The sequence below is a fragment of the Dasypus novemcinctus genome, chromosome 20 (genome assembly GCF_030445035.2).
Source record: "Dasypus novemcinctus isolate mDasNov1 chromosome 20, mDasNov1.1.hap2, whole genome shotgun sequence".
Taxonomy (NCBI): Eukaryota; Metazoa; Chordata; class Mammalia; order Cingulata; family Dasypodidae; genus Dasypus; species Dasypus novemcinctus.
This window is the reverse complement of record NC_080692.1, coordinates 42,686,608-42,705,824: the sequence shown is the minus strand read 5'-3', so window position 1 is coordinate 42,705,824 and position 19,217 is coordinate 42,686,608. Positions and strand designations below refer to the sequence as shown.

The 19,217-nt window shown below is 37.6% G+C and overlaps 1 protein-coding gene and 1 pseudogene across 4 annotated transcripts in view; one reads left to right on the top strand and one right to left on the bottom strand.

The window, feature by feature from the left end:
• LOC101428569 (solute carrier organic anion transporter family member 1B3) overlaps positions 1 to 19,217 on the bottom strand; it is a 59,074-nt gene that overhangs the window by 38,320 nt on the left and 1,537 nt on the right. For all 4 annotated transcript variants that reach the window (XR_009182100.1, XM_071210210.1, XM_004473230.4 and 1 more), the window contains exons 3-4: positions 14,920 to 15,074; positions 3,048 to 3,189 (exon numbers count right to left, since the gene is read on the bottom strand). Coding sequence is in view for 3 of the 4 variants with exons in the window: in XM_071210210.1 (XP_071066311.1) it covers positions 3,048 to 3,189; positions 14,920 to 15,003 (226 nt within the window). In the remaining variant the exon portion in view is untranslated. The remainder of the gene's footprint in view (positions 1 to 3,047; positions 3,190 to 14,919; positions 15,075 to 19,217) is intronic.
• LOC139437066 (glomulin pseudogene) lies at positions 6,233 to 8,005 on the top strand (annotated as a pseudogene).

The window sequence follows — 19,217 nt, the reverse complement described above, 5'->3', positions numbered from 1 at the left end:
ATTTGGAGTTGACTGGATTGTCTTAAAATGGAGAATGATTAAGAATATATCTGACCTGAGGGAAAGTGCTCATCCACACATTTATTATTTCTCTCAGCATTCATTAAATGCCTACCATGTACCAGCCATGGTGTTATGAGCTGGAAATATAAGAGAATAAACCACGTTACCCGTCATTCGAAGAACTACCTACCAGCAATTAAAATGGATCAGGCATCTAGGTGCTATTAGACTACAGGAAGAGGGAGCTAAAATTAGCTCACAGGAAAGCTTCCTGGAGGAAATGCTTCTGAGAATTTACAGTTTAGTATAAATTAGCTGGACTAAAGAGGGAAAGAGGAGCATTCTAAACGAAGTGAGGCACAGCCAGTGCTGATTCACCTTGAGCTACGTGTTTAACAACAACCAACCAAGAATCACTGAACATTTGAGGAACAAAGATGGCATGAAAGAAACGCACCAAAATGAATCAGCAGAGCGTGATCGGTGAAGAAACGGAATTAAACAAGGAAACTGAAGAGAGGAGAAACTTCTAAACTTCAGTCACTATCTCCAGAGAAGCAAAGGGCATGGGGCAGGCCTAAGAATAAGAACTGGCAGGTGAAGATTAATTAGAGAATAAAGAAGTATTGTCAATTAAAGTATGACAGAAAAAGTACACATTGGAGCCTAAGATGATAAAAATGGAAAACAGCATCAGAGAGGACTGATAGAACATACAGTAGAAAAGATAGAAATTTAGAAAGAAACTTTAATATTCATCTTATAGATGTGTCAGAAAAAAGAAATGAGAAAATAGATGGAAGAAATCCATAAAAATAGAAAATAAATTCTGTGAGTGAAAAGATGTGAGCCTTCAAAGTCCTTCATCCCTCCCAAGAAGAAATGTAAAAAGGGTAAAATTTCTAAAACTCAAGGACAAAGAGAAGATACAAATCATTCATGAGAATCATACTGGTAATGATTTCTCATATATAATATTGAGTCTTATGAAAAAGACAAATATTTAAAATATTTGGAGGAAACAAGATTTTGAACTTTTAAGTCTAGACAAATTATCACTTGAATATGATAGCAAAAGATAAAAGTACATTTTCTAACAAGTCAAGGGCTTAGAAAATATGCCATGTGTTCAGTTCTTTTTGTTGTTGTTCTGGCAAAGTTTTTTTTTTTTTTTAAGTAAACTTTATTTCAACTCCAAAAAATAACAGACAGAAGGCATCTTAACAAATTATGGAAGCGTTACTCTAAAAAATTCTGTCCAAATATTGTATGGACTCACTGAAATGAACTAAATATGATGAGTAAACTCATAGAGGTAAACTCTAGAGTATAGGTACCTAGGAAGTAGAAGGTGAGTTGAGAATGGAGATGATGCTTAATGTACGTAGCATTATTAGTAAGGTGAATTGTAAAAGTGTGGAAGTGAATAGAGTTGATGGTCACACACATTATAATAAGTATAAACACTGCAGATTTATAAATGTCATTTTGGCTGAAAGGGGCAGTATGGTAGAAGTAAATGTCAAGTGAAAGGAAACTAGGGAATAATCTAGGAATTATTTTACAAAGTGTTATGTATATGGTGATACACGGAAAAATTACAACTAATCTAACTTATTGACGATAGTTAACAGTAGTATCGTAATAGTTTGCAGCAATGGCAAGAAGATATTTTTTTCAATACTAAGGGACAACAATGGGGGTATAAGAGGGTATGGGGTTTTTCTTTTTGGAGTAATGAAAATGTTCTAAAATTGACTGAGGTGATGACAGCACAACTTGATGATGAAATGAGAGCTGCTGAGTAACTACTTTGAATGGATGGTATAAAACGTGGAACTGTATAACACAGGGAATCCTGTGGTGAATGACAGATTGTGGTTCACAGGGCAAATATGAGAATGTTTTCTCCTGAATGGTAACAAATATATAATACTAATATTGAGTGTAGGTTGGGGGAAAAATATACCAAATGTAAGATATGGGCTATAGTTAGTAGTCATGTTTTGATGATGCTTTTCCATGATTTGTAACAAATGTTTCACAACCATGCAAGATGTTGGTGGTGGGATGTGTGGGTGCCTTGTATGATGTTTGTTTTGTAAACTTACAAATTTTACCATATATTTATCATTCATGTATGAATGATATATTTCAATAAAGTTAAAAAAATCTGGCACATTTATCTCATTTAGTCCTAAAAACAAACTCATTTGTTTCTCCAGTGCTCTAAAAGATACATAAATGTGCACAGATTTAGATGATGCAGCCAAGATCCTTGTTAATGAAGAAAATGAAAACTAAAATGCTTAATCATACTCAGATCTCATAAAACTAAACCCCATATTCTTTTTTTGACCTTTAGCATTGATATAGTACCTTCTTTGCTTTTGCTACAAAAAATATTACAATATTGCTATCAACTATAGTCTAAAAATTACATTAGTTGTATTTGTTCCCATATATCACCATATTCTTAACACCTTGTGGTAGAAGAACATTCTTGTGTTTATACTATTAACCACAGTCCTCATCTACCTCTTTCTGGAAAAATAATGACTTGAAGATGTACTTCAGAAAAACTAAAGATTGGACTAGCTAGAAATCACAAGGTCCAAGAAACAGTGTTAAGCAAAGAAATAAGTAAAACCTACAGTCATGTCCAAATAATCACTGTTAAATAGCTTCAGCGTTGAATAAAACCCTACGATGTATTAGTCGGCAAGCAATGAGTTTGTGTAGATCAGGGTTTTTCAATCTCATCACTATTGACATTTTGGGTTAGTTGGTTCTTTGGTGTGGGGGTGTCCTGGGCATTAGAGGATGTGCCGTAGTATCCCTGCTCTCTAACCTCTAGACACTAGTAGCAACGCCCACATCCCAGTTGTGACAACCAGAATGGTCTCCAGGTTTTGCCAAATTGCACAGGCAAGGAGAGCAAAGTCCCTGCTGACTGAGGAGCCCTGGTGTAGAGCAGGTAGGAACAGTTTTTACCTCTGCAAATCTGATCACTAAATAATGATTTAAGTTGAAATAAAACTTACCGACTTCAAAGCTTCCATCAATTAAGCCAGCAACAGAAGAGGAAATTTCAAATCTTCTTTCTATGTGAGTGAGGGAACTTTTCATAAGGATTCCACCCAGTATCTTAGAAATATAGCTGAATGACAGGGCCGCCAAAAACACCTAAGGAAAAAACCGGAAGGAAAAGGAAAAAAAAAACATGATTAACCCAAAGGGCTAGATGATGTCTATTTGTGCATGGAATTGAAATAGTTATTCTTTTTAGACCACAACATTGTTTTTATCATAAAAAGCATATTCACCTATTCCCCAGACCAATTTGTACTTCTTTAGCTCTTTTAACTTCATTATCACTCTACTAATAAGGCTTCATTTCCTAATTTGATTATAGCATCATATTATTAGAGCAGTATAGTCAAGGTTGTTAATTTTTAATTGCTGTCAGCAATCAGTTTCTAAGAAGCTAGGTAATGGTCTCAAACTGTCACCAGGACAAGCTAGTCTTTGTTTTCAAGGGAATAGCATAGACTAATTGTGAAGGGAGTGGCTCAAAGGTAGCCTTTCCAGGAAAGCAATGAAAAATAGGGCTTTGAGGAGGAAAAAGGGAGTTCTAAGAGCTACACAAATGATTGACATTCAACTTAAGACTCAGTGGTTATAGGTATTTTAATTTTAATTTCATTTTAATAAAATGTAATGATTCACTCTTTTTCTTACAGCCCACACCCACAGCTATAAGCTAATTTCTCTCGGCTCCATTATTGAAAAATGACCTTCTCACTGCATCCTCCACTATTAGAGGTTGCTCCCACCATATTGAGCCTAGATTATTGCAATAGACTCCTAAAGGATCTTTCTGCTTCTGTGCTTGGCCTCTAGTTGTCTCTTCTCAATGTAGCAGCCAGAGTAAGTCTTCAAAACGGAAAACCTGATCTTGCTGCCACTGTCTTCTCATCTCCAGCATAGCGAAATGTAAGATATTTCAGTGGCCTCCAAGACTTTAAATGACTTGTCCCATTGATCTACCTGCTCTTACCTTGAGCATTCGGTTGATTACATTGCCTCAGGTCTTTGTTCTTGCTTTTCTCACTGCCTGGAAAGCTCTTTCCTATCATCATAATCCTATCACCCCCTCAGGTCCTGAGGTTTTGGCTCATTGTCACCTTCATAGTGAGGTGTTCCCTGAGCACCCCGTTTAAAGTTACATCACTTTCCTCTCACATCATATATTCTTCCTCTTTCGGCTTAACATGTGTTCCCCTCCCTAGAATGTAAGCTTCATTAGGGCAGGATTCTTTAGGTCTGTTTTTGTTCACTGCTATGTCCCTAGTGCTTAGAACAATGCCTGCCACAAAGATACCAGAAAAATAAGTGTTGAACTTCTGTTTAACTAGAACCTACTATGTGTCTTACACAGACCAGTTTGGGGGAAAGAGATAAAAGGTCAGACTAGCTCTTCCATGGCTGGCAAGTTGTGTGTATTTTCCTTCTTGCAGAGAAAACTGCCCAATGATACATGCTATCCATGAAGATGAAAGGACTGGAGAAAAGCTGTGAATTGATACAACTTGCTAGAGATAACTAAGAATTCATGGATAAGATATAGGATGTCAATAGGAAACAAAACACAAAAGATGAAAGAGTATCAAAACCAGTTTTACTAAGTTGGGGAGGAGAAGAACAAGACTCATAAGAGAAAGATATGACATAGGTCCCATAGAGTTAGGTGAAAATTATGAAGATTTTCTTTAAGGATAGTCAATTCTGATATTTTATAGTTTTCTATGGTCTTTAAGTCAAGAAAAATAATGAAAAATTCCCAGGTCTAATCAGTGAAAAAAAATCAAGTTATTGACATAAGAAATGAAGGAATGCTTAGGGTGGCATGTGGCAGAGAGAACTAACATATCCTGCTGGGCATGTTCAAGGTGCCAGGGTGTCTGAAGAATAGCAGGAGATACTCAAATCGTTCTCATTTGTTCCAGATCTATGAAGTTTCATTCAGATGTAGAACTTCTTGATAAACATTCCCTCTCTTAAGCAAGGGCTACCTTTTTATTGTCAGGCTCCATTAGTTCTCATCAATTTGTAATTAAAATATCATGTCCTTGGATTGAAACTGCCAGGTTCTTTTGAGCTTATAAACCATATTATGGGCAATGGTATATAGACCCATAAGAATGATCCTCAAAGAAAATGTTTGCTTTTTGGTGCCTGGCATCTGCTGCTGCTTGTTTTTGGAATACAATGCAGTTTAGTCCCGGTGTCACGCTCCCGTGGTCCCTACCCCAGTGCCTCTGGGGGGCTCCACAAAGATACAAGAGTATCAGTGAGATGCTCTGTGAGGTCCATGAGAATTAGGTTCAGGATGTCTAAACCAAAAATCAATTTCATGTGATAGCTTTTCTTATCTTAAGATCAGGGAATCTGGAGGTAACATGTTCAGGTTTGAACTGCGGCTTCACACTCCTAATTTTATGGTACTGGCAAAATCTCTCAAAGGGTCTAGTTGCTTCACCATCTACAGAATGAGGACCATAGAGAATCTTATCTTTTAGGACAGTTGTGAGGATTAAAGGAGAACATCCATATAAACTATTTACTACAGAAGCCACTGTTGTCATGGGGGATGAGAAGGTTGTTCCCAGTATCATCATTTACCTGTTTTCTCCCAGACTAGAATGAAGGGACTCTGTGTACCTTGTGTCCAAAGCATAGCACCAGGCACACAGTAGGCATTTTTTAAAACGTGGTGTCAGTTTCCCTTTACAGCCTCGTTCCCACAATGAGACCCACCCTTCTCTGCCCTCAGCTGTCCCTGGGCCCTGCTCGTCACAGGTCACCCTCTATCACACACAGGGCTCTGTGGGCTGCCCTGCCCTTCATCCTGGCTGCAAATTTCAAGCACAGATCTCTCAGGAGCAGTGTCTTGTGCACTCTAGACCCTCAGGAAAGTCAATTCTGGAGAAGGAAATGAGGCAGGTGAAGGGAACTGACAGATGTCCAAGGGCCCTGTCTAGCTTCCAACGGGGAGGCAGAGCGAGGGGAACACGTCTAACTCCCATAGGCAACTCTTGGAAAGTATTTTTAAATAAATGAGCCTTAATCAAATCTTAGTTAAAAGATGGTCAATAGGAGAAGTCTGGCGGTACGTTTTAGTTCGGTGATGCGTTTTCAGCACTGAAACTAGGAAAAATAACCAGAAATGGCTGTGGAAGAACTTCATTCCATAATTAAAAGATGTCAGATCCTAGAAGAGCAAGATTTTAAAGAAGATTTCAGTCTTTTCAGTTAGCAGACCAAAGTTGTGTAAATGAAGGACTCACAGACCAGCTATTGGAAATGATTCAAAATGTAAAGAATAAGGTTATCATCAGGAACATGGGTTAAAATCTTGTTGTTTCTGTTGTCTGATGCCTTTTGTGAAATGATAAGGAAGATTTTAAAAGAAAAGATTATTTTCTGAAGCTTAATTTATTTGTAAAGTTATAGAATCCAGAGAAGTTACTGTTAGGTTTGCTTGAACTGACTGAAGAGCCCTCTGGAAAACAGATAGCCCAATTTATTCTTCTACTTCCACCTTTACAGACAGTGGTTCAAAAACTCCAGAACAACAAAGTATATTCAGTTGGATTAGCAGTATCTACCCTTTGGAGACAGCTGTCTCTTCCTCCTGTTCTGTACTCAAAAGAACAAATACAATCAGATGACTATGGCCTTTGTTAGTGTTGTAAGTTCTTAATAAAGTTCACTAAACCTTTTGTGGAAGAAGTTAGTGAAGAAATTTCACTGGAAAATGAAAAGTTAAAGTATGAATTCCTGAAATTTTGTTTCAAAAGCTTGAAATGCCCTCTGCTGACAGCACAGTTCCTTGAACAGCCTGAAGAAGTTGAAAATGATCCTTTAAGGTGATTTTGCATTGGAAATAATAGTTTTTTTAATGAGCAATTGGAGACCCTTTTCCCAAAATGATTTTTAGTTATGGAAGGAAAAAGAAGATTTGGAATTATCTTGAATTTGAGGAAGATGAAGACAATTATGGCTTCTCTGGCATATCTAGTATTTGTATGTGTGTCAGTATTAATAAACTTCCAATGGTCTTAAGCCCACTGCACCTTTTGCAACTTAACATGGGACATGTTGAAGTCTTTTTGCAAAGAACAGAAGAGTTCTGTTGGAGAACGATTTATTGAAGATGGAAGACAAGAGTCTACTTCATCAGTATTTAAAAATCAAGAGCTTTCTTACTGTACCTCAGGGTTTAGTGAAAATAATGACACTTTGCCACATTGAGACTTTGAGGAAAAAGGGTTTAGCTTTGCTTTGGCTGTATAATAACAAGTTGGATTCACAAGGCAAATATATGTTGCTTAGGTGCTTATTGAATACAAGTAATCATTCAGGTGTGGAAGCCTTTAGTGTTCAAAATACCAAAAGTCAAACTGATGTGTCTCCAAGAGAATCCCTAACAACAAATGGTTTACAGGACCACAGCTGATTTCCCTTCTAAATTTGGTTCTTTTTTTCTCAGAGCCTGCTGAAACAGATTTATAACAAACTCAGATAGATCATGGCTTCATTAAATTTATTGAGATATTTGGTTATCAAAGATAATGGAAATGATAATCATACTGGATATGGACAGAACTTGGAAAGATTGAGAATAATTTCTTAAAGCTACTCCATAAAGGAATTAATATGTCAAAAGCACACTATGAAGCAGAAATTAAAAGTCGCCAAGAAAATAGCCAAGAAGTCCAGAAGTATAAAGGTCTTTATTCTGTAACAGCAGGCAGGGAGGAAATCCCTGACATACTTCCTGAAAAGCCGCTTAAGGTCCTACATTCTGCTCTTTTTACACTTGATTTGTTTGAAAGTGTACAGGTTCGAGTAGAAGAACTCTTTGAAATATTAATAAAAAACAAAGTCTACCATTGAAGAAAATATTGGGATGAAGTGGGTTCCACCTCTTAAATAAAAACTGTAAAATATTTTCTGTTATGACTTATTTAATACCTTTATAAGAATATTTTATAAAAATTTGCCTGTAAAACATTACTCCTAGGGAAAAGAAAAGCTTTCATCAAAATACAAAACAAAAGATTTCAATAGATTGTCACATCTGCCAATATCTAGAAGTAGTATTTTGGCACTTGTCAGGAGTTAATTTTTTGTAATTATATTCAAAAGTGCCACTCACTTTCTGAGGTAAATAGAATAATAGCTCTCACCCCTCCCCTAAGATATGCAAGTCCTAATCCCCAGAATTTGTGAACATGTTACCTTACAGGACAAAAGGGATTGCTTGCCTGATTAAGTCTTGCCATGGGAAGAATGTCCTGGACTATCCAGGTAGGCCCAGTATAATCACAAGGGTCCTATAAGGGAGAAGAGGACTGAAGAAGAGTCAGAGAGAGAAAGAAATGTGAGGACTGAAGCCGAAGAAGAAGATGCCACTGCCTGAAGAGCCATTAGCCAAGGAATATTTTTTTCCAGTCTTATTTGATTATTTAAATTTATTATGTGTTCTTATTTCCTTTTTTTTCCATTCCTTGGTCTTTATTATATTCAGAATAATGACGCCATTGATGAAAGTTAACACTTGCTTAGTATTGTGTGCCAAGCATTATACATTTTTAAACCTAAATAATCCTTGCAACCCTATGAAGTAGGTTTTATTATCACTCTTTTGACAGATGTGGAAATTGAGGTTCAGAGAGGTTGTAACTTGCCCAGGGTCATATGGCTAATAAGTAGTAGAGTGAAGTTTTGAATCCAGGTTCACTCTAAAATAGCTAAACTGACTTTTATTCTTGTCAGTGGCACTGGGAATTTGTGTTTCTTTTCTTTTTTTAAAGATTTATTTATTTATTTATTTCTCTCCCCTCCCCGCCCCCCAAACCTGGTTGTCTGATCTCTGTGTCTATTTGCTGCATCTTCTTTGTCCGCTTCTGTTGTTGTCAGCGGTACGGGAATCTGTGTTTCTTTTGGTTGTGTCATCTTGTTGTGTCAGCTCTCTGTGTAGGTGGCACCATTCCTGGGCAGGCTGCATTTTCTTTCGCGCTGGGCGGCTCTCCTTACGGGGCACACTCCTTGTGCATGGGGCTCCCCTGTGCAGGGACACCCCTGTGGACACCCCTTCCGTGCATCAGCACTGTGCATGGGCCAGCTCCACACGGGTCAAGGAGGCCCAGGGTTTGAACTGCGGACCTCCCATGTGGTAGGTGGATGCCCTAACCACTGGGCCAAGTCCGCTGCCCTGTGTTTCTTTTTGTTGCATCATCTTGCTGCATCAGCTCTCCGTGTGTGCGGCCCCACTCCTGGGCAGGCTGCACTTTTGTTGCATGGGGCAGCTCTCCTTACGGGATGAGCTCCTTGTGCATGGGGCTCCCCTACATGGGGGACACCCCTATATGGCACTGCACTCCTTGCACGCATCAGCACTGCGCATGGGCCAGGTTCACCACATGGGTCAGGAGGCCCTGGGTTTGAACCTTGGACCTCCCATGTGGTAGGCGGATGCTCTATCCATTGAGCCAAATCTGCGTCCCTAAACTGACTTTTAATTAAAAGTTTGGATGCTTTTACTTTCCTTTCTTCCTTCTCTTTCTCAACCTGTCCTTTATTTGATATTTTTTGGGATTTTGATCCCAGCTTTTTTTTTTTTAACAAGAAACAATTATTTAGATATACCAATGATTTTACCAATTTCTTTAGTCACTATTATTTCTTGTATTTTGCTTTCCTCCCCTTATTGCTGTTGTTCTTAATGGAGAACATCAACTAATAATTCTTCCAGAGTCTGGAGGTGATAAAAAATTTAATCCTTCCATATCTGAACATATTGCACTTGATAAAGAGTTTGGCTGTGCTCATAATTCTAGACTCAAAATCCTTTTCTCTGGAAGATAATGTCATGTTGTCTTGATATTTATATGATCCTATATAAGCATATACTATATATATATATATATATATATATATATATATACTTACACAGAATTAAACTCATTTCATCTCTTCATCTTCGGTGGCATAGTCCGAGAAAATTCTACAGCTTGAATTTCCAGCTCATTAGTTCACTTTTCAAATGTTTCATTAGCTTATATGCCCATTATATAGTTTTCTTTGCCAGTTACCAAGTTTTGATACCCCCTTCACACTTGCATATTAATTTTGTAGTTTTAATTTTATCCCTCTTAGAATAATAATTATATTAATTTTAAAATCCTGTTCTTTTGTGGGTTTTTTTTTTCTTTTCTTTGTTGGGGGGTGAATTCTTCCATATGTTGAGTTTGCTGCATTTCTTTAAAAGAGGCAAATTTCAAATACCTGTGGTCCTGTGCTGCCTGCTTTGTTTCAGGTGTCGGTTCCCATTGCCTTGTCTCTGAATATTGGCTGTGACACCCATTTGTGGAGGAGAGGCCGCCATCGTTTTTAGCAGGAGTCAACAATTACTTTCTGCTGTAGGGGCTCCACTTCTTCCTGAGGGTTACTGTTCAGGTACTCGAAATTTCTGCACCCACCAGGTCTGAATCCTCTGTTGCTGCCCGGACTAAGTGGGGTAGATTGACGCACAGGGGAGAGAACGCTCAACCAGGGCATGTGCATGTTTCTTCTTATTGCGTGAGAGGGGTACGCCAAATAATCACCTGTCCATTTCCCCTACGACCCATTGCCCCATTATCAGCGACGTCCGCCTTTGAAGCCCCCTAGAAGCCACATCCATCTTTTGCAGTTTTTCTCCTTCTGCATTTGTCTTGGACCATGGTCTCCTTCTTTACTGATTCCTTCTACTTTTCATTTCTCAAAAATTCCCCACAGTTTCTGATTTGGGGAATGCTGCACTTCATCCATCTATCTACACAGTGTTCGTCCAGACAAAAACAGCCAAACATATTTTTGTTCCAGGCACCATGATAGGTGCCACAGATCAGTGATAAGCATATTGACATTATTTATTGATTGTGGAGAACTACAGAGGCAAACTCTTATCTAAATACTGATTGGGGAAATCAAAGAGGCAGGAATTTCAGAGATTAACAGAACGTCTTATTAAAACAAGCACGAGCACATGCCAATATAAACCCTGTTCTATTTAAAGGGAGATTTCAATAGTTCAGAGAAATACTGTCCATTTTAAACCTTAAAAACAAGAGCGGCTCAAGATGAAACAAACACTCAAAAGGGGATTCAAAATCCTCACAGTATCTTCCTAAATTGGCTTTATTAGGAACAAATCTAAACACCTTGGCCACAATAGGATCTCACTAATGAGCTGAAATTTTAAAAGGATATGAAATGAATTTCTTTGGTGACTCATGTTCCTTCCCCTAAAGCTCATCTCCTTACCCCTCTTCCTAAGCTCTTGGGCTCCCACAGACAAGGATCTATTCTTTAACCTTCCCCCTGTTTACATGACCAGGCAGAGTAACCATCGTGACCAGGGAAATATGAACTCCAGGCCAAAGTAACAAGCACTTCATGGAAGGTAAATCATGCCAGAAGAGGGAGAAAAGCAAACTGGGATGTAGACACTATAAAACGTGGCTCTTTTAGACCACAATCACTAAGAGTTCAAGTATAACAAATACGCAAAAGAGATAAGGAAAATATTAGTAAATAAAATAATGGCAAAATAAAGTCAAGAAGAATAAGTAGAAAATATGAAAAACATAATAGTTTTAAAAATAAGATAATATGTGGGATAAAAAGTAGAAAGAATCAGTTTGAAAATCAAATTGAGGGTCTCATCCAGAATGAATTAGGAGAGATATATATATATATATATGAAGAATTAAGGTATACACATATTTGAATTAAGTTGTCAATATCTAGATAATGCTTTAAAAGAAAAATTAAATTGGGAGAGAGGAATATATTAAATGAATAATAAATATAAATTTCCCAATACCAAACAAAGATAAAAAGCCTCAGGTTGAAAGGGCCCATAGAACACCCAACAGGAGAGGTTAGTAAGAATTCATGTGGAAAAAGGAGACGCAGTATAGTGAAATCTAAGATATTCTAATACCAAAACAAACCTCAAGTTTTCAAGGAGAAGAGCAGATCACTTTTCAACAGCAAACATGAATGTAAAATGGATAAATAGAATTTTTTAACGTACTGAAGTTAAAAAAAAATTGAATTTTATGTTTAGCCAAATTGTCACTCAAGTATGAGACTATGTATTCTCAATCATATAAGGCCTCACCAAATTTTGGTATAGAAACATTCCTACTGAAAGGAGTTTTGGAGAAATTACTTAAATAAGAGGAGAACTAAATCTAGATGTTGGATGAGATCTGAAAAATAAGGTACATAATAAACCCTAGTAAACCTGTCTTTTAAAAAAATCCAAAAGGGAGGATAGGGGTAACATATTCATAATATCTAAAAATGCACAGATTTAAAATCCAGATAGCATCAATACAAAGGAAGGTGAAGAGGTGTATTAAAATATGTGCGAATATGCTGCAGTGTCTGCCTTATTACAGAAAATATAAAGATATCAGTCAAAAAGTATAAGAAAGCGTTGAAAAGAGACATAATGCATTACGGTGGTAGAAACAAGTCCAAATATAGCAATTCATACAATATATGTAAATTAACAAAACTGACTAGTTTTAGACAGAGGTTTTCAGTTCAAATTAAAAAAAAACAAGCAACCACCACCAGCCATATGCTCTTTATCAGAGACATATGTAAGGCATGAGTAAATGTTTGCTTTTTTAATAGTAAAGGATAAGAAAACACAACCGCTAAAAGACATCTCCTGGAACTGTATTACTATTAGACAAAATGCATTTTAAGAGATAGAGAAGATTTCTACATATTTATGTAAGCAAATATCTATCTAGAATATAAAACATATAAATGCACTTAAAAGCTGCAAAATAAATACGCAAAAATCAGAAGCACGTAATAGGAAATTTCAACACATTTCTCTTTCTCACAGTTACATAGGTTAAACAGTCAAAATATTAGCAAGGACAGAGAAGAACTTGGCACCACTTTTAACAACATTAGTCTTGCATCTACAGAATTCTTTATCCATCAGGTCAAAGAAAATGCATTTTTTTCTCAAGTACATAAGAAACATTTGCAAAACTTCACAAAAAATTTTCCAAAACTAGATTATGCCTAGCTGTGACCACAAGGAAATTATGGATAGACCCTGATAACAAAAAATTATAAAGAAAAATCCCTATGTATTTGGAAGATATAAACACATTTGTAAATAACCTGTTTATTAATGAAGAAATCATATGAAAATTTAAACTAAGACCTAGAACTGATAAAGATAAATGAATACTATCAAAAACCATTTGCCAACAAATTGTAAAGTTAGACATAATGGACAAATGCCTGGAAAAAGATTAATTTCCAAAACTGAAAGAGAAAAATAAAGCTTGGAGAGTGGTATTCTATTAAAGACATTGAGATAGTAGTTGACCTTTTTTCTATTAACAACAAAAAACAACCTAGTATAGAAAATTTTCAAAATTTTCAAGGAAAAGATCATCCATATGTATATAACCTCTTCCAGAGAATAGAAAGAGCGAGTCCTCCCCCAGCCTATTCTACAAAGCCAGCATAACTTTGGCACCAAAACCAGGCAAAGTAAGGAAAATAAAAGATCCGTTTCACTTATGACTATGAATGTAAAAACTCTAAATGCGACCTTCACAAACCCGATTCAACAATATTTAACAAAGGGACAACATTCCATAAGCAGGCAATGTGGTTATGCTCTGCTCCTTCAAGTGAAATCCCTGTAACACTCAGGGTTTAGAAGCGGCAATACACCAGCATACACAGTTACCGCTGGACAATAGTAATACAATTGCTTTAACCAATAACTTTCCTGGTGATTACCATGCTGCTTAAATATTATTCAAATATTTCATCAGAACTGGCTATTTCAGTAATTTCAAACAGACTTCGTGTTCTTTGGAAAAAGTTGAAAGGGCCCTTATATAACTTTATTGCAATTGCGTCTGATCTCTGTGGTCTTTGTTGACCCGGCCAAGACTACAGGTTCAACTGAGTTACAACTCTTAATATTGGTAAAATGTCACCATGATTGATTTTTTTTGTTTTCCTCATGTCTTCCCTATTGTGGGTTAAGGGCTTTGACTTGGGTGCAAGTGTTTTCAATAGGCAAGCTTGGGGCAAACTTCTCAACTTCTCTGAGCCTTGGTTTCTTCATGTAACTCTGGGCTTAAGGGGTCCTCTTTCCTGTCTCTTTAAATCCCCACCCAGTCTATACTATTCAAAGCCCCACAGTTTTGTGACAAGAGTCAGGGTAACAGGGTCATTCTTTTGATCAACTTGCATCCGGAAAAATGTAATGGCTTTTCTAAGCTACCAACACAGTCTCTGGGCCAGGCCTTTAGATGACAATTGCTGATCTCTTTTCTATCAGACTACCATATGCTGTTTAAGTCACCAGAATAGAAAACACTGTATTTTGTGTCAAGACCACAAAGTGAGCCACAAGACCAATTAATCTTTCAAGCGTTTAGGTCAATCCTAAGAATATATTTTTACATATTATCCATTATATAACATTTTCTTTTACTTCAATCACATTTATGAAAAACTTTCAGTACACCAAAAACCAAATAGATGATATCAAAATATTTCTAAATTTTCCCCATCAATAAACTCTTAAATATCTGAAATTTCACCAAAGAAATACCTCAATCAGATTTAAAGACTGATTTAAACTAACATACATGATATTTGAAATATTTTAATCTATGCTTCAACTGAGAACTCTACTTTGAAAAATATTCTTTTTTTTTTTTTTAACCAATTGGTTACCTTTGCTTTAAATAAAAATTCCTGATTCATTTATTTTAAGTTGGAAACCTGAAACTGTTCTACCTTGAATCCATTGCAGGATCTAGTTTTCCTTTTGCCTGATGGCTCTTCCTCTGCTGTGTCATTCAAATGATTATTTTGGTCCATCGTGGAACCACAGATATCACTTAAATTTTTTTTTTTTCAGTTGTTATCAGTGCTTGATTTGAAATGATCACCTATTCAGAGAGAAAAGGTAGGATTTATTTCACTTGAACAATAACCCATTCAGAAATGAGAAAAACTGCAAGATCAAAAACAACCAACTGATCAATCCATTAACATTCATTCAGGTCTTACTTACGGAAAAAAAGTTCTAAACAACAAATAAATAACATAATATAGAACCACAATAGATTATATGAACAAAATTTTAAGTTACGGAAGTTAATAAGAAAAATAATTTCTATATATTGAGACAATAATATGGATACAAGGTGGATCCAAAAAATAGATAAAATGAATACAAAAATAGTGTAATGAATTGTAATTGGAGTGACCTAAGAAGTGTCCATAGAAGAGATCCCCCAGGAACCAGGTCCAAGAAGCAGGTAGAATTTGGATTCCTTAAAAAAGGGCGAAGTGTACTCCAAGTATCTCTCAGATGCTGGCCATGCCTGACCTTACCACCATCATGATCCTACTTTATTTTAATTTTGTTCATTTATTTATGAAGAGAAAATATATGCCGACAGTTGAAAAGGCAAAAGATCCAAAAGACCTGTAGGAAAGAGTTTACCTCTAACCCTTGTCTCCCAGGTATCTAGTTTTCTTTCAAGGGACAAATATTATCAGCTTTTAATTAATCTTCTGCAAATAAATATGCATTTTAAATAAGATACGAACTATTTTCTTTTTTAAGGTACAAATTTATCATACTATAAACACTGGTCTCTAACTTTCCAGTAAGCTGTATATGCTTATAACTTCCTTTTATAAAGGGCCTCCATTTTTCTTATGGGTCCTGGATATTCCACTGTCCATAATATATTTATCAAGTACCACGTACACCAACATTTTAGGTTGTATCTAAATATTTCACATTAGAAAAATTCTTTTTTTTTTTTTAAAGATTTATTTATTTATTTATTCCCCCTCCCCCCTTTGTCTGCTCTCTGTGTCCATTCACTGTGCTCTTCTGTGACCGCTTCTATCCTTATCAACAGCACCGGGAATCTGTGTTTCTTTTTGTTGCGTCATCTTGTGTCAGCTCTTCATGTGGGCGGTGCCATTCTTGGGCAGGCTGCACTTTCTTTCACGCTGGGTGGCTCTCCTTATGGGGCGCACTCCTTGCGTGTGGGGCTCCCCTATGTGGGGGACACCCCTGCATGGCAGGGCACTCCTTGCGCGCATCAGCACTGCGCATGGGCCAGCTCCACACGGGTCAAGGAGGCCCGGGGTTTGAACCGTGGACCTCCCATGTGGTAGGCGGATGCCCTAACCACTGGGCCAAAGTCCACTTCCCGGGAAAATTGTTAATGTGGGCTATATCATTTTATTCACATGTGAGTCTATCTGTAGGATAAATTCCTAGAAGTGCAGTCTGCCATCAAACTGTAAGGGGAATTGTAATTTGGAGAGTTGTTAAGCCCCTACTGCAAAGACTAGTGAAGTGATTCAATGTGTTCATTAGAGTCATTCTTTTAAATGAGGTTAGAAAATATATTCTTGGGAAGCAGATTTGGCTCAACTGATAGAACGTCCGCCTACCACACGGGAGGTCCAGGGTTTAAACCCAGGGCCTCCTGACCCGTGTGGTTACCCGGCCCATGCGCAGTGCTGATGCGCACAAGGAGTGCCGTGCCATGCATGGGTGTCCCCCACATAGGGGAGCCCCACACGCAAGGAGTGTGCCCCTCACAGAGACCCGCCCAGTGAGAAAAAAGTGCAGCCTGCCCAGGAGTGGCACCACATACACGGAGAGCTGACGCAGCAAGATGATGCGACAAAAAGAGACACAGATTCCTGGTGCTGCTGACAAGAATACAAGTGGACACAGAAGAATACACAGAGAGCAGACAACTGGGGGTGGGGAGGGGAGAGAAACAAATTAAAAAAATATATATATATATTCTTGTCTGTACACACATGTACGGATGGACATGTTTATGTATTTAAACCATTTTTTATGTATAGATCGTATCAGCATGATATATAATTAACAAGACATTATTATGTAATATGTTTAGTGTGTTATTTTTTATTTTATGTGTGTATCCATTAATCAAAAAGAGTTTTATTAAATGTATTTTATTTTTTAAAGAAACTTTGGTTACATAAATGTTACACAAAAAATATAGGGGATTTCCATATGCCCTGCTCCCCAGCCCTCCCACATCAGCAATATAGTGATTGCCTGTGTTAGTAAATATATAAAGATAATAATATATTGAATATTGAATGGATGATGTTTAAATATAGAAATGATAATGTCTGAGGATATTGTCAATTATGTATATATGAGTGTGTGTAAAGATATGGATGAATGCAGGAACTCACACCCCCGTATGTGTAAGAAAATCCGTTATTTCCCTTGCAGCACGTGTTCCAAACATGCCTGCACTTCCTGCCTGTGTTCAGTTCCGGGTGGAGCGGGACGAGGAGGACAGCAGTGGCTTAGTGGTCTCAAAGTCCTAAGCAGCCCTTTGGACACATGTCGTGTGACTTCTCCCATGAACATCAGTTTCTGTATGACCTATGAACATTCCTGAAGACCAGTATCTCACCACTCCTATCCTTGGCTATTGTAATTACCTCCTGGCTGTCCTGTCTTCCAGCCTTCTCTCTAGCATACCACACCACACCCATCCATCCTCAGAATCTTTCAAAGGGCCCTTGTATCAGACTAAATAACATTCACACTTCCCATTTGAAGAACTCCACAAACTAAACCCAGCCCCTGATTTTAGTCTTATTTCCCAATTCATCCATAAGCACCTGCAGCCATCAGAACTACTGGCCCCAGTAGAAAACTCTTCCTCCCTTTATGCTTTTTCTCATCTCTTGGTTGTAGTTTTGACAAAAAATTACACCTTTTCACTATTCCCCAGCTACTCCTGTGTTGGGGATTGAATCATGCCTCACGCAAAAGCTGTACTTCCCATTGTTAAGCCAACTCACTATCTGGCTATTTAGCAGCTGGGAAATAACGCCCCAGCTGAAAGAACATTTCCCACACTACTGCTACATTGACACATATGCCCTGAATGGCCACGGAGCTTCCCTGTATTGGCTGGGAGCCCCTGGAGGGGCTTAATTATCTTTATACTCCAGAGTCTGCCACCATACTTAGGGCAAAAGATTCTGCTAATGCAGGTGCTATATCCGTTAAGGAAGAACAGCTATCTACATTCTGGAGGCCAAAGAAATTCTCCTTTCCTCTTTCCTTCCACAGACCCAGTTGGAGGTTTCCTTTTTTCCTCCTTCCTTGCTCCTCCTTAGCTGCTGGGGCTGCACAGCCTCCTTTCTCATGGCTTGTGGTTTTACTCCCGGCTCTTTCCCCAGACTGCCATTCCACACCTCTCTTCCAGGTCCCGGGATAAAATACCCAGGAAAAAAAAAAGGGAAATAGAGGCATTTCCCCCTGTTTCTTAAAAAGGTTAAAAGGTAACGAGTTATTAAAGTTTTTTTTTTAATTGGGATGTTTGTCTTTTTATTGTTGAGTGGTGGGATTTCTTTACATATTTTAGATATTAAACACTAATCAAATATGTGGTTTCCAAACATTTTCTCCCATTGAGTCGCTGCCTTTTCACTTTTTTTTCTGACTTTTTTTTACATGAATAGATTTCATTATTTTTTTTTAAAAGATACATAGATCACATAACATTAAAAAATTTAAGAAGTTCCCATATACCCCATTCCCCCCACCCCACCCCCAACTTCTCCCACATCAACAACTTCTTCCATTAGTGTGGAACATTCATTGCATTTGGTGAATACATTTTGGAGCACTGCTGCACCGCATGGGTGATAGTTTACATTGTAGTTTACACTCTCTCCCAGTCCATTCAGTGGGTTATGGCAGGATATATAATGTCCAGCATCTGTCCCTGCAGTATCATTCAGGACAACTCTAAGTCCTGAAAATGCCCCCATATCACACCTCCTTTTCCCTCTCCCTGCCTTCAGCAACTCCCGCAGCCACTGTCTCTACATCAATGATATAATTTCTTCCATTGCTAGAGTCACAATAATTCTATAGTAGAATACCAATAAGTCCACTCTAATCCTGAATTTAGTTTGCCTCTCAACACCATGCTTTCCATTTTACTGTAACATTTTAAGCCCGACAGGGAAACATTTAACATATTTTTCTCTGG